Source organism: Loxodonta africana, chromosome 21 (genome assembly GCF_030014295.1).
Source record: "Loxodonta africana isolate mLoxAfr1 chromosome 21, mLoxAfr1.hap2, whole genome shotgun sequence".
Taxonomy (NCBI): domain Eukaryota; kingdom Metazoa; phylum Chordata; class Mammalia; order Proboscidea; family Elephantidae; genus Loxodonta; species Loxodonta africana.
The window spans coordinates 34,259,716-34,274,177 of NC_087362.1; the positions used below are offsets into that span (position 1 = coordinate 34,259,716).

Below are 14,462 nucleotides of genomic sequence, written 5' to 3' on the forward strand. Positions count from 1 at the left end.
GATTCTGAGTTTTGGCCACACAGGAGTGCCAGGTATTTCGGAATAAACGAATTCTACATGTTTCTGGCTGTTTGGAAAGTACTGCCAGCACGCTGTTTGGTGTCAGTTCAACAGCCACTTTGTGCTGAGAATTAAGAACCTCAAACTCAACTAATGTTTTACTTCACAAAGTTCAGTTTAACTGAAGGATTTACCATTTGTCTAAGAAAAAAGCCACAGAGCAATTTTTATCAAATAGCAACTACTACAAAAGGAATGACAGAAAATGACTTCATGAAAACACTCTAAAATTTTGACAATTTTATGTAGGAACTGCCAGAGTTTTAGTGTTTAATAACAGCACAACAGACCAAGGTCCGAGATGTGAAGTTTACCATATTCACGAAAAAAAATTCAAGAAACTACAGGAAAAATCACTCCGAAAACTAACTATATGATTTACGGTAAGAACACACACTTTATAATATAAAACCTGTCTACACGTAGTAGTTAGGTGCAAAAAGCCATTCGGTCTTCTCTTGGCTTGTAAAAATTGTGTTCCAGACCTCACTGTAAACTATTAGCAACCTGTTGAAAAAGGGAACACCATCAAGATGTTTTTCATTATATGAGGACAAATAAAAATGATACACAGAATTATCAACTAAAAATCCTTTCAGAATTCTCTAGTGAATAAAACATGTTTTCTTTGTACAATATTCTAGCAAAAACACAACTGGTTTAATTAGAACTTTGTAAAAAATTGTGACTATTTCCTATTCCCACTGCTTTGTATTTTCCCTGTCTCTCCAAAGTCTTCAATCCTGCAGTTCTTAAGGATGTTCTCAATTTGCTTTATGGGATATCTGAATGCCAAATCACAGAAAAGACCTAGAGAAGTTTATAAAACTAGCAGGGCATTTTCCAAATTACCCATGTCAAAACATGAAGTCCACAGGGGGAGAGAATAAAAGGGATGCTCGCTGGGGCCATGGCTGGGAATTCATCTAGAGAAGTTTATCTACATCAAAATAATACTTAAGAGGTACCTCTCTGTACTCTCCTTTTTTCCTTCTTAAAAATAATTAGCTCCTTCCTCACCTTCAACTCTTTTGTGTGGCAGGAATCTTGTTTTCACCTTCCAGTTCTTCCACCCCAGCCTGGGTCATGAGGTCTGCAATATTTTTCTCTAGATCATCAATGCGACTACTCATGTCATCAAGTGATCAAGTTAAAGACAATGAACAGCATTTCCACTTCCCCATTTCTTATCGCCTTTTTCCAAGGTCCTGTACTATGGCCTTAAACACAATTGTGTTAATGAAACTGGTTTTCCAGTTTCCTCTGGATATTCTGAAGAGTACAGGAACCTGGGGCAAGGATGCTCAGGATCAAATCCTAACCCTGCCCCTTGCCAGTGATGGGAGCCTGGGCGAGCTTTTTCACTTTACTAAACTTCAGTTTCTTCATCTGCTAAACAAAGATGGTGACAGCATCACCTATTCATAAGGATCTAAGGAGTAGACACAAGAAGTGTTTGGCTCACAGTCAGAAGTCAATCACATTAGCCATTATTATGGGAAGATTGTAAGTTCCCTGTGGCCAGGGCTCTGTCTAGTTCAACTCTGTGTTCCTAGCCCTTAGCACAGCACTTCTGGGGAACAGAGGACATCCAGGTAATCTGGTAAATGGCAGGCTGAAACTGGTCTGCAAACCACCCATTTTATCTACCGAAACAACAACAAAAAACCAGTTGTCCAGTGGATTCCAACTCAGCGACCCTATGGAGCAAAGTAGAACTGCCCCATCGGGTTTCCAAGGCTGTAATCCTTATGGAAGCGGACTGCCACAGCTTTCCCCGTGGAGAAGATGGTGGGTTTGAAGCCCAGTTAGCAACCAGAGTTTAATCACTGCGCCACCGGGGCTTCTTAGGCATCTACCGACTACCTGGCAAGTAGGATCCAAGGCCCATTAGAGGCTGACACGAAGTAAAAGGATATTTCTTCCAATGATCTGGTCGGACATGGTCTGAAATTTATCTTGCATCTGTTGCAACAGTGTCTGGACCTAAGAGAAGAAAACATCCTTATCCTGAGGCACCTTCATGGGATCAAGACAGAAACCTGGTCTAGGAGTGAGACCTGGACCCCGGGCTCCAGCCCCAAGTCGGCCTCTTGGCGGCTCTGCGACCTTTAGTCAAAAACTTCCTTCTCCGACTTCAGTTTTTTCTCATCTGTTAAATCAGACTGAAGGCCGGCGGAGCCCCTTTCAGGGTGGGCCCGCTGTGGTTCAAAAACGGCAGGGTTTTTTGGTTGTTTTTGGCGACTTGGAGGCATCACGCACACATCTCGGGGGTGCGCCAGAGCTGAGGGGTGAGCATGGGACGTTGGCGGGAGCATGGGGGTCATCAGGGGCCTTCAGGGGCAGGAGGAGACACACCCAGGAGGGGTCTGGGGCAGGGAGAGGTCTACACCGAGGGCCCCGGCGGGTCGCGGAGGCGGCGAAGCCTCCAGAAACGTCTCGCGCCGCCGCCGCCGCGGGCCCCGGCAGGCGCCCGCGGAAGATGGCGCGTCCTCGGGCCCGCGCAGCCGCCCCTTACCACCGAGGTGAGATCCTGCATGTTCTTGGGGTCGGTCTCGGCCATCTCCCCGGTTCCCAGCTTGGCGGCGATATCTCCGACCGTCACCTACACTTCCGTTTGTCCGCGCAGACGCCCCCAGCGGCTTCTTCTCGCGACGAGAGAGAGAGAGAGAGACCGCGAGACCGCGGGGTATTGTGGGAGCTGTAGTTCAAGTCAACGCCACGGAAAAGCCCCGAGCTCTCGCCTTTGTGGATACCCCGGTGGCTTAGTGGTTAAGAGCTACCGCTGCTAATCAGGAGGCCGGCAGTCTGAATCCACCTGGCGCTCCTTGGAAACTATACGGGATGGTTCTACTCCCTCCTATAGGGTCGCTATGAGTCGGAATCCACTCTACGTCAACGGTTTTGGTTGTTTTTTCTTCCGTTTCTGGAGCCCTGGTGGCGCAGTGGTGAAGAGCTCAGCTGCTAACCAAAAGGTCAGCAGTTCGAATCCTCCAGCCGCTCCTTGGAAACCCTTTGGGGCACTTCTACCCTGTCCTATAGGGTCGCTATGAGTCTAATCTGGAAAGCAAAGGGTTTGGTTTTGGGTTTCTTGCCCTTATGGTACTAAGCGAGGCCCCGCCCCTCTCCGCTCACCTCCCCCCCTCCACGGTCGTCCTCGCCCCACCCCTCCTCGCCCTAACCTGTCTCACCCCGCCTCTTCGGCTTCCCCCTGCGCCTTTGGCCTTACCCCCCTGCATTGCCCCATTTCCCACCCCGCCCCTGCCTTGCCCGTCCGGGCCCTGCACTGCCCTGCCCCTGTTGCTCTGCCGCCACCTCTCCCCGCCCATCTTTAACTTTCCCGCCCCCGGCGCCCGCCCCTCTGATCTCCTTTTGGGCCTCTCCCCTATAGGGTCGCTATGAGTAGGAATCGACTCCACGGCACTGGGTTTGGTTTTTTTTTTGTTTTTCCCAGGCAGAAAAAAGTGGAACAAAACCGGATCCTGGCAAATAGGGAATGCCCTGACCGTCTTCCCGCAGTAGTTGGGGCGGCTTTGGCTTTCTGGGGTCGATTGGACGAACATCCCGGGCCCTGCGACTATCAGCCCAGCTGTGCGCGTCCCCGCGCTGTCACCGCTCTGGCATACCTGAGTCCAGCGGAGGGGCTGGCCTACTGTCCCTTTCACAGGTGCACCTGTGCACACCAGGTAGACCTATGTACCTGGAGGGGCCCTCAGGGCAGAGAGGCAACCAACGGTCCGCCATGCCAGTGGCTGCCGAGCTCTGGCAATGCCGGCCCAGGTGGGTCTCCGCTGCCCCGGGGCCAGGTGGCTGGTGCGATTCTAACTTTCAGGTACTGTCTAACATGCCTACTGCAAAGTGCAGAAATCCTACGTGCCTCCGGCTTAAAAACATGGCCAGCCCACTAGGCCCTCTCCTACCCGGCAGAAGTCACCAAGCCCTGACTTTTCACATCGCACACTGGTCTTGCCTTTGAATTTCATGTAAGTGGAATCAGACAGTGGGCCTCTTTCAGTGTCTGGTTTCTCTTGCAATGTGATGTTCTTTGGTGTTGTTGGGGAAGGCTTCTTTGGTAAAGGAGGGGACAGTATCAGGGGGCTAAGAGACTGTGGGTTTTGGTGTTTCTTGAGGTTAGAAGCTCAATCTTGGGGTTCCCTATTACCAGCTTTCATGCCCCCTCCTGCCTTCTAGTCCTTGCCGCTAGGCTGGTGTGCCCCTTTAGTCTCATTTTGTTTTATGGGCCTGTCCAATCTTCTGCTGAAGGGTGAACCTCAGGATTGACTTCATTACTGATCCGAAAGGGTGTCTGGGGGCTCCACTCTTGTGGGTTCTCCAGTCTCTGTCAGGCCAGTAAGTCTGGTCTTTTTTTGTGAGTTAGAATTTTGTTCTACCTTTTTCTCCAGCTCTGTCCAGGACCCACTATTGTGATCCCTGTCAGAGCAGTCAGTGGTGGTAGCTGGGCACCATCTAGTTGTACTGGACTCAGTCTGCTCACCTGGATACTTTTGTCTCAGTGTTTTTGCTTAATCCTCAGAACACCCCTGTAATATAATTATTATCATTTTACAATTCTAAGAACACAGTCCCAGAGGGGCTAAGAAACGTAAACAAGGTCATCCAATTAGGAAGCAGTAGATGCAGCACTTGAACACAGGACTTTCTGACTCTACATCTTCTGCTTTTTCTATCATTCCAGAATTCCGTGAGTTTTCTGAGCTTCGAGCAGGGTTTCTCAACAGTGGCACTGTTGACACTTGGGCTGGAAAATTCTCTGTCATGGGGGCTGTCCTGGGTGTTCTAGGATGTTTAGCTGCATCGCTGGCCTCTATCTGCTACATTCCAGTAGCACCTCTAGCGTGAGAACCAAAAATTCCTCCAGACATTGGCAGCATCCCCCAGGGGCAAAACTCCCTCCGATTGAGAACCCCTGGCTTAAAAGGGTCTGTAGACGCTGCCTCGAATTCTGTGTACTTGTTCTTCGAACATGAATTTGTTCTTGCTCCGGCCGTTTCTTGAGAATGTTCTTCCATCTATGCTGTGATTGAAGGCTGGTGAAGTAACATCACCTTCTTCCATCTGTGTTGTGCTTGTTACTTTATAAAGAGTTTTCAGAAACCTCCAGTCATTTAGCTACCAAGTAGCCAAGGGTAGGTAGGACCTCCGCCTTCTTACTTTAGACCCCATCATTCAGGGCTACCACCCTCAGCGTGGAAGTCTGGGTACCTGCACCCTGGACACCGAAGTTGTGAGCCACCCTGGTTTATGGCCTTTGAGGAACAGAAGGACGTAAATTTGCATCAGGACCTGGAGTATTTTTTCCCCCTCTGGCAGGAGACTTGAGGTTTTTTATCCTGTTTGAAATTTTCTTTACATAAACAGCAAATAAACTTGGCACTCTTTTAGTGGAGGTTTTTGTTTTGTTCCTTTGTTTTTCACTTCAATAGAAAGACTGTATAGTCTGTGTGGCAGAGACCACAGGTCTGTTAAACAGCTGCTTGGTGTGAAAGCTTCACTAATTTATAGTCATGGCTGATATACTTTGTGGGGCTGACACGCTGAACCTAAACTGAATATTGTCCCATTAAGAAAACTAGTGTATTATGTGTAAGGCACTAGTAATTAACCTTTTAGACTTCACTTTTCAACAACCCTCATTTTTAACCTTTATTTAAAGTGTCGTAGTTGTCTTAGCTCCTCTTAGCACTTTTTTTTTTTTTTTTTACTCTTTAGCTCTTTCTAGATTAATTGCATGTTGTAATTCTCTTTTCGCCTTTCAAGAGGGCTTGGTTTTACATGGGCTTAATATGGTGCTTTAATAATAGCTCCTTGTTTTGAGCTGGAATGCTCTCTTTTTCCAGATATATGCTGAGGGGGTGTTCCTGTACAGGTGTAGTTGCTCAGCAATGAGATTTTTGCTTGTCTGTTTGCTTTGCGTAAGCAGATGAGGAATGGCGGCGGCGGTGGTGGCTCGGTGGTAGAATTCTCACCCTCCACGTGGGCGACCTGGGTTCGATTCTTGGTCAGTGCACCTCATGTGCAGCCACCACCTGTCTGTCAGTGGGAGCTTGTGTGTCGCCAGGATGCTGAGCAGGTGTCAGTGGAGCTTCCTGACGACAACAGACTAGGAACAAAGGCCTGGTGATCTTCTGAAAATCAGCCAGTGAAGACCCTATGGAGCTGGGTGGTCTGATCCACAGCCGATCATGGGGTTGGCTCAGGACTTGGCAGCATTTCGTTCTCCTGTGCGGGGGGTCACCATGAGACGGAGCCAACTCAATGGCAGCTAACAACAAGCAGAGAAGACGCGATTAGAGAAGGGATTTAGAGAAACCTTGTAATCTGTTCTTTCTGTCGCTGCACCTGTATTGGCTCAGAGCCGCTGTGGTTGCTGCTTCTGCTGCCGAGAATCCCACACCTGAGTGAGCTGGTGTCACAGCAGCTCAGGATGTGGGGCCTCATCCTTCCAAGTGGCCTGGCAGGCCCCCTGCTCTCGCCCTCCAGTGGTCATTTCAGCCTTTGCAGTCTCTTCAAACCCTAAAAAACCAAAAACCAAACCCACTGCCGTCGAGTCGATTCCAACTCATAGCTACCCTATATGACAGAGTAGAACTGCCCCATAGAGTTCCCAAGGAGCGCCTGGCGCATTTGAACTGCCGACCTCTTGGCTAGCAGCCATAGCACTTAACCGCTATGCCACCAGGGTTTCCTCTTCAAACCCAGGATAACCTTATTTTCTATATTGTGGAGTAAATAGAGCCGATCAGTCAAGGCCCCTTAATTCTCACCCTCCACACCTACATGTTGTTGAAAGAATAATTGGTCGTGGAAGGTTTATGAGGAGGGGTTGGGGATTACGGAGCTTAGATGGGCGGAGGGGCAGCCCCTCCATTGTGATTTCAGGCTAGAGGATCATGGAGGGAGACTGGTGCACTTGGCAGCTGGCAGGTGTTGGAAGTTGCATTTCAACATGTTATACTTACTCTGTTTTTGTGCAAATAGTACATACCTTCTGCACTGGTTTGCCAGCCTCCATCCCTCTCCCCACCCAGGTATTTTTGTAAGCACCACTATGCCAACATTTCTTTACAGCAACATGTTAAAAAAAAAATTGGCATAGCGGTGCTTAGGAAAATATCCCACGGGCGGAGGGAGCCACTGACAAACCAATGTAGAAGGTGCGTGTTATTTGTGTAGAAATACACAAATACTGCTCGTGAGCCCTCTTGAGGACATTGCCACTTCCTTGACTTGCTCTTGCACTATCCCCTCCCCAAATTTGCCCCAGCCACACTGCCCTTCTTGTTGGGCCCCTGACACACGGAGCAGGCTCAAGCCTACGGACCCTTACCTTGGCTGACCTTTCTGCCTGGGGTATTCTTTTCTCAGATATCTGCAGCACTCACCCTCCAAGTTCTTTAAAAAATGCTGCTTGATCAGACAGGCCTTCCCTGAACAAACTAGATGAAGCAGCTCCCCCCGCAGACACTTTGTCTCTCCGTAAGCTTTCTGTTCCTCTTAGCTGTTACCCCACTCCATTCTGTTCCTTGTATACACAGTCCTTCCTGACTCCTGCCTCCTGCCTCCCAACACCTCTGATGAAATAGTCCATTCTTGCCCCACTGATTGGAGATGCCACTTTTTATCATATATTAAAAAAAAAACTTAGTACTTTACCATCTCTTACCATTTTAATTTTCACGGTGTTCTTTTTATAAGGATTTTAAAAAATTCGTTTAAAACCCCTGTGATTTTTGTATTTTAATTTGTTAATGTGGTAAAGTCTAATGGTTGAGTTTCTGGTGAGGAACCAGGCTTGCATTCTTGGGATTCAACCCAACTTGATCCTGATATATGGTTATTGTTTTTTTAAATCTAGTGTTGCATTCAGCTTGCTAATATTTTAAGATTTTTTAAACTTATGTTCATGGATGAGGTTAGCTTATAATTTTCTTTGCTCATTAGATTTTGGTATCAAGATGACGTAAAAGGAGTTACCAACAACCAAACTAAACCCATTGCTGTCAGGTTGATTCAGACTCCTAGTGACCCTATAAGACAGTGCAGAACTGCCCCATAGAGTTTCCAAGGAGCGCCTGGTAGATTTGAACTGCTGACCTTTTGGTTAGTGGCTGTAGTACTTAACCACTATGTCACCAGGGTTTCCTAAGAAGAGTTGGGGAGAGTTTTTTCTTTTTCGATTCTCTGAAATGGTTTGTGAAATATTAGAATGGTTTATTCTTGATTATTTAGTTGAACTTCCAGTGCAGTAGTCTCCTTTGTGAGACATTGTATGTGTGTGTATGTGTGTGATTTTTTTAAATTACTGATTCAGTTTCTTCTTTAATGTTATAGGAATATTCAGTTTCTTCTTTAATGTTATAGGAATATTCAAAAATGACTTTCTTCTCAAGTCATTTTTGAATAGTTTTACTTTCTCTGCGTTTTTCAGTGCTATCTGAATTTGCAAGTTTATTGGCATAAAATGTTGATATATCTCTTTTTAAAAGTATCTGCAGCATCTTTAGTTCTATTTCTTTTTGCATCCCTAAGATTGTTCATTTGTACCTTTCCTTTTTTTTCATTATCAGTCGTACCCAAAGGGTGTCAATTTTGTTACAGTTTTGGAAGAATCAGCTTTTGGTTTCATTGACCGAAGAAGAATTGATGCCTTTGAATTATGGTGTTGGTGAAGAATATTGACTATACAATGGACTGCCAGAAGAAGATACAAATTAGCCTTGGAAGAAGTACAGCTGGAAGGCTCCTTTGAAGCGAGGATGGTGAGACTTCCTCTTGCTTACTTCGGACGTGTTATGAGGAGAGACCAGTCTCTGGAGCATTCTTCAGAGCTTAGAATTCCATCTGGGGCTGCTTTCTTTTGGTCTGAAATGTATTCTTTAGAATTTGCTTCAGTGAAAATCTGTTGCTGCCAACTCTCTGGATTTGTCTGCCTGAAAATATCTCATTCTGTCTTTGTTTTTGGAAGACTATTACTGCTGGGTATGGAATTCTAGATTTTTCCTCAACACATTGAAGGTATTCTGCTGCCTTCTGGCTTTTGTATCTGGTAATGAAGTTATTTTCAGGGTAGATTTTGATCTTTTAGAGGAAATCTTCACCCACTCCCTTTCCTTTAGCTGTTTTTAAGAGCCTTCTCTCTGTCTTTGCTATTCTGCAGTTCACTATGATGTGTGTAGGTGCAAATTTCTATTTATGTATCCTGCTTGCTTGGGCCTCATTGACTTCCTGGGACTCTGCAAATTGATTTCTTCATCTTTTTTGAAAAGTATTTCAGCATATGGCTTCAGATATTGCCTCTGGTGTGTTTTCTCTGTCTTCTCTCATTGTAGATGTCAGTCAGATGTGGTTAGGTGTTCTCATTCTGCCCTCCATATCTCCACATGTGTTTTATGTTTTCTTTTTATCTGTAATATAATTAGAATAATTTCTTCAAAATTTCATTGAGTTTACTAATTCTTTCTTCAGTTATGCTTAATCTGTGATTAAATTCATTCATCGAGTTTACATTTTTATTTTATTCTAGAACTTTTATTTGGTTCTTTTCCAAAAATTCATGGTCCTTTTTTTATTTTCTTTTGCTCTTTAGTATCAATCTCTTCTTACACTTCTTAAAATATTAAGTATATTTTTATATTTGTTGTTGTCGTCGGGTGCCATTGAGTCGATTCTGACTTATAACAATCCCATGTGATACAGTAGAACTGCCCCACAGGATTTTCTAGGCTGTAATCTTCATGGGAGCAGATCACTAGGTCTTCCTCCCATAGAGATGCTGAATGGGTTCAAACCACCAACTTTTTGGTTGGCAGCCAAGTGCTTAACTATTGTGCCCCTAGGGCTCCTTGCTAATTCTATCCATCACTTCCAGTCTTTGTGAACAAGTAATACTGGTGGAAGACATGATGTATTTGAGATGATTCTAGATGGCACGTGGACATGGCATGAAATAAACATGACTTACCAAGTAGACATTTATTTATTCTTCTTTTTTCTCTTTGAGTGATTGTGACAACCAGAGGGTCTCCGTTGGATGTTATCATGTCATTGAGACCCCTCGAGCCCTTATTCATCTCCTTTCATGGAGCTCTTAGGGAGACCTGGTATCGAGCTAACATGTAATCATTTTTTTGTTGTTGTTGTTGCTTTCATTGTATTTATTTTGATTATTGATTTATTGTATTGCAAGTGATACTGGTTTTTCATCTGAGGAAGTAATATGTACTTCCCTTTTGAAGTAAATTTATTTAAACCAAAACTTTTGGCTTAGGATGATATAGTTTGAAACTGTAGTTGTAACTGACAGCACTGGTGGTGTTTCCATATGGCAGAGTCAGTGAAGGTGTTAAAAACTAGGGCAAGGGTATGGCTGAATTCTGTGAAGGTGTTCTCTTAGGAGTGCCATCAGTCGCCGTCGAGTTGACTCTGACTTATGGTGACCTTATGTATAACAGAGGAGACCCTGGTGGTGTAGTGGTTAAGTGCTATGGCAGCTAACCAAAAGGTCAGCAGTTTGAATCTGCCAGACGCTCCTTGGAAACTCTATAGGGTGGTTCTACTCTGTCCTATAGGGTCGCTATAAGTCAGAATCGACTCAACGGCAGTGAGTTATGTATAACAGAACGAAATGTTGCCTGGTCCTGTGTCATCTTCATAACTATTGGTATGTTTGAGCCCATTGTTGTGGCCATTGTGTGGTGCCTTCCAGCCTAGGGGACTCATGTTCCAGTGCTATACTGGACAGTATTCTGCTGTGATTCATAAGATCGTCATTGGCTAATTTTTGGAAGTTGGTCACCACATCTTTCTTCCTAGTCTTTCTTAGTTTGGAAGTGCTGCCGAAACCTGTTCACCATGGGTGATCCTGCTGGTATTTGAAGTACCGGTGGCATAGATTCCAGCATCATAGCAACGTGCAAACCGCCGCAGTATGACAAACTGACAGATGGGTGGATGGGTGGTGGCTCGTAGGAATAAAGTTTGGGACATTCAGCCCTAAGGAAAGACAGGGAGCAAAAGGGTAGGAGGCTGTGTTCACTTTGAAATGGTACATCGTTACGTAATTTGAAAAGGGGAAACACAAGGAAATGTTGCTGAATCAGTCTAATATCGAGTAGCTTCTAAAAAAAAAATTTTTTTTTTTTTTTTCTCATTAGGGATAAATCTCAGGAAGAAGTGTATAGAATATCTGCAGATTCTGGTTACATGCTTTGTATAGAATAGTCACTGGGGTCTGGGTACCTAGAATGAACCAGAGTATTTCTCTGTGAAAAGATGAGAGGTTACACCTTTGTCTGGTTCAGATCCATAAAAAGGCAGTATACTGAACTGTGTCTTGGGGAGCACTGGCGTGTAATTGAGAGACTCACCAGTGTAAAGCTTGATCTAACGAATGAAAGAATAGTCAGCAAAACATGTGGCTACCTAGATATAAGCCTTTCAAAGAAATAATTTCTGAACACATTCAGTCCTTTGAATAGTTCTAGGATTTCATGAAATATAATGTTCGTTGCTTGGATAATTAACTATCCCGTGAAACAGATTTCCCAAACCAGCCAGCTTGGCATTCAGACACTTTTTATTTGGTTTACATAGTGTATCTTGGCATACAGTGTTTTAAATGTGAATTCATTGTCAGTTTTTGAACCTTAGGGGACTGCATGTAAAAATAGGGATTTCTGGCTAGAAAATTAGGAGATCTCGCAATGCCGGGTTCAAATCTTTCTTGGCAAAAATCCCCTCCAGTTGTATGACTAGTTGCCATCGAGTCGGCTCCAACACATAGCGACTGCATGTATATCAGAGTAGAGCTGCGCTCCACAGAGTTTTATTGAGTTTTTGGGGGTAAATCGCCAGGCCTTTCTTCCAAGGCACCTCTGGGTGGACTTGAACCTCTAACCTTTTGGTTAGCAGCTGAGCACATTAACCTTTTGCACCACTCAGGGACTTATTTTGCAGGTGTCTGCACTTCATAGCACTTCCTACTGACACCAGCCACTGAAGACAAGTGTCTTTTATCACATATTGTTGTTCTACAGCTGGCCCTTTTCACTCATCTTCCGTACTTCTGTGGCCTGGTTGGCAATTGCGTTTTTTAATCCTGCTGTAGCGATTTCTGGAGCCCTGGTGGTGTAGTGGTTAAGAGATTGGCTGCTAACCAAAAGGTTGGCAGTTTGAATCCACCAGCCACTCCTTGGAAGCCCTGTAGGCAGTTCTACTCTGTCCTATACGGTCGCTATGAGTTGTACCGACTCAACGGCATTGGGCTTTTTTTTTTTTTTTTAAATAGCGATTTCAAGGACTCATACAACCCAAGGTGATAACTTTATCAACTACAGAGATATTTTTTTTTGTTTTGATTTTTAATCCGCTTCTAGAACATTTGGTGGCAGCTTTTCAGAGAGCTTGGAGGTAAATAAAACCAATTGCTGACAAGTCAGTTCTGACTCACCGTGACTCTGTGTGTCAGCGTAGAGCTGTGCTCATAGGGTTTTCAAAGGCTGATTTTTTTGGAAGTAGATTGCCTGGCCTTTCTTCTGAGTCACCTCTGGGTAGACTCAAACTGCCAACCTTTCAATTAGGAGCCAAGTGTGTTAACCGTTTGCACCATCCAGGGAATGGTGGAGTTACATAATGATATACATTGTCAATAATGACATAAAAACCTCACACTGACACTGCCTGCTTTGTGTGACTTAGACCTCCTCCCAGTTTGGAATGACTGAGCTACCTGACAGTCTCAGGGAGCATTTGTGTATTCTACCCTCCCCCATCTTATTTGAAAATATCCCAAGTCTTTGTCATATACAGTTGTCCCTCAGTATTGCTTCCAGGACCCCACTCCCATCCCCTCCCTGACCCCTTGGATACCAAAATCTGCTTAACACCCTTATATAAAATGGTGTAGTATCTGCGTATAACCTACACACATCCCCTCCCCATACTTTAAATCATCTTTAGATTGCTCATAATACCCAATACAGTGTAAATACTACGTAAATAGTTGTTTTCTCACAATTGAGGACTTGCTCTGGAAGGTAGCCTTTCTCTTGTTTGAGTTCCTGGAGCTCTTCTGGAAATGCTGATGCTGCCCGGATATCAGCCGATGCAATGTGCCCATGACCTTGAAGTTCTTGAGGCTGTAGCACTTCACATTGCTAGCCAGCCACCCCTTATTAGCCTGGAACTCCTTCCTTTTGCTCTCCTCAACCCCTCATACTTAGCCTTTGAGGGGATTGCTTTGACACTTTATTGCTTTTTAGGAGCCATTTTTTCATAGAAACAAAGGGTGCACACAACACAAGTAGTGAATGAAGGAGATGCAAGACGAACAATGCTCAAACAACGAGTGCTGGAGAGAGAGTGAGGATCTGTGAAATGGCGGGAGGCTAGAGCAGGGGATGCCTACACAGCACCTCAGTCCTGTGGATGCAGCGGAGTGCTCACATGTGGCAAATAAAAGTTTTCCTTTTTGGAACTGCCCCCACCCCAATATTTTTGATCTGCAGTTGGTTGAATCTGTGGTTGCAGAACCCATGGATACAGAGGGCCAACTGTACCTTGCATAAATCTGTCCCGATTTCTAAGGGAAGGAAGCCTGTGCCACTTACTTAATCTACCAATTGATTAATTCCATCAGGAAAGGAAATAAACTTAGTCCAATGTGATTTATTCTTAACAGTGCCTCCTGGCTCCTTTTTAACTCCAGAAAGTTACCCAGAAATGGCCTTGTAACACTTATAAAAGCAGTCCTGGTAGTGCAGTGGTTAAGCACTTGACTGCTAACTGAAAGGTTCTTAGTTAGAACCCATCCAGCAGCTCCATGGGAGGAATACCTGGCAATCTGCTCCTGCGAAGATTACAGCCAAGAAAACCCTATGGGGCAGTTCTTCTCGGTTATATATGGTCACTATGAGTCAGAATCGACTTGATGGCACGCAACAACAACAACAACATTTTAAAGGCCATAGGAATTCTCCTCTAGGTTTTTCCCACTCAAAAAACTCATGTATTAAGTGAATGGTCCCCTTGAAAGGCCTAGACACATAGGGTAACTGCCAAGGACAAATACCTTTCAGTGCGGAAGTGAGGAGATCCAAGATGGTGCCCGGGATGGCCAGGGGCAGCAGCATGCAGATGCTCAGGCCCTGGGACCTGGACTCCAGAGGGAGGACGCCCTTTTGTGTGGGTGGCAGGGCATTCAGGGCCCACCCTAGTGTAGCCTGCTCTGTGAGCGAAGGTGAAATGTGGTTCTGGAGAGACCAGCCCACTTCCGACAAATGTAACGTAGAAACGTCTCAGGCCTGGTGCCAGTCCTCTTAGCTTGGATTCCCAGGTACAGTCAGATCTGCTAGAATCTGTGGAGTGTGCTCCTGCAACAGTCA

General features: G+C 45.2%; 1 protein-coding gene and 1 long non-coding RNA gene across 3 annotated transcripts; one reads left to right on the forward strand and one right to left on the reverse strand.

Annotated features, from left to right (window-relative positions):
* Positions 1-285: 285 nt before the first annotated feature.
* HSBP1 (heat shock factor binding protein 1) lies at positions 286-2,690 on the reverse strand. Its single transcript, XM_003418086.4, has 4 exons — positions 2,579-2,690; positions 1,980-2,046; positions 1,081-1,201; positions 286-567 (listed from the first exon to the last, which is right to left on the reverse strand). The coding sequence occupies exons 1-3, from the start codon at positions 2,621-2,623 to the stop codon at positions 1,083-1,085; spliced, it is 231 nt and encodes a 76-aa protein (XP_003418134.1). The 5' UTR covers positions 2,624-2,690; the 3' UTR covers positions 286-567; positions 1,081-1,082.
* A 53-nt stretch (positions 2,691-2,743) lies between these two features.
* On the forward strand, positions 2,744-12,363 carry LOC135228358 (uncharacterized). Of its 2 annotated transcripts, none has more exons than XR_010318839.1 (3): positions 2,744-3,035; positions 3,515-4,043; positions 8,649-12,363. It is a non-coding gene; the product is annotated as an uncharacterized LOC135228358 (long non-coding RNA). The 2 variants fall into 2 exon arrangements; XR_010318838.1 differs by having other exon boundaries at positions 8,680-12,363.
* Positions 12,364-14,462: the final 2,099 nt, after the last annotated feature.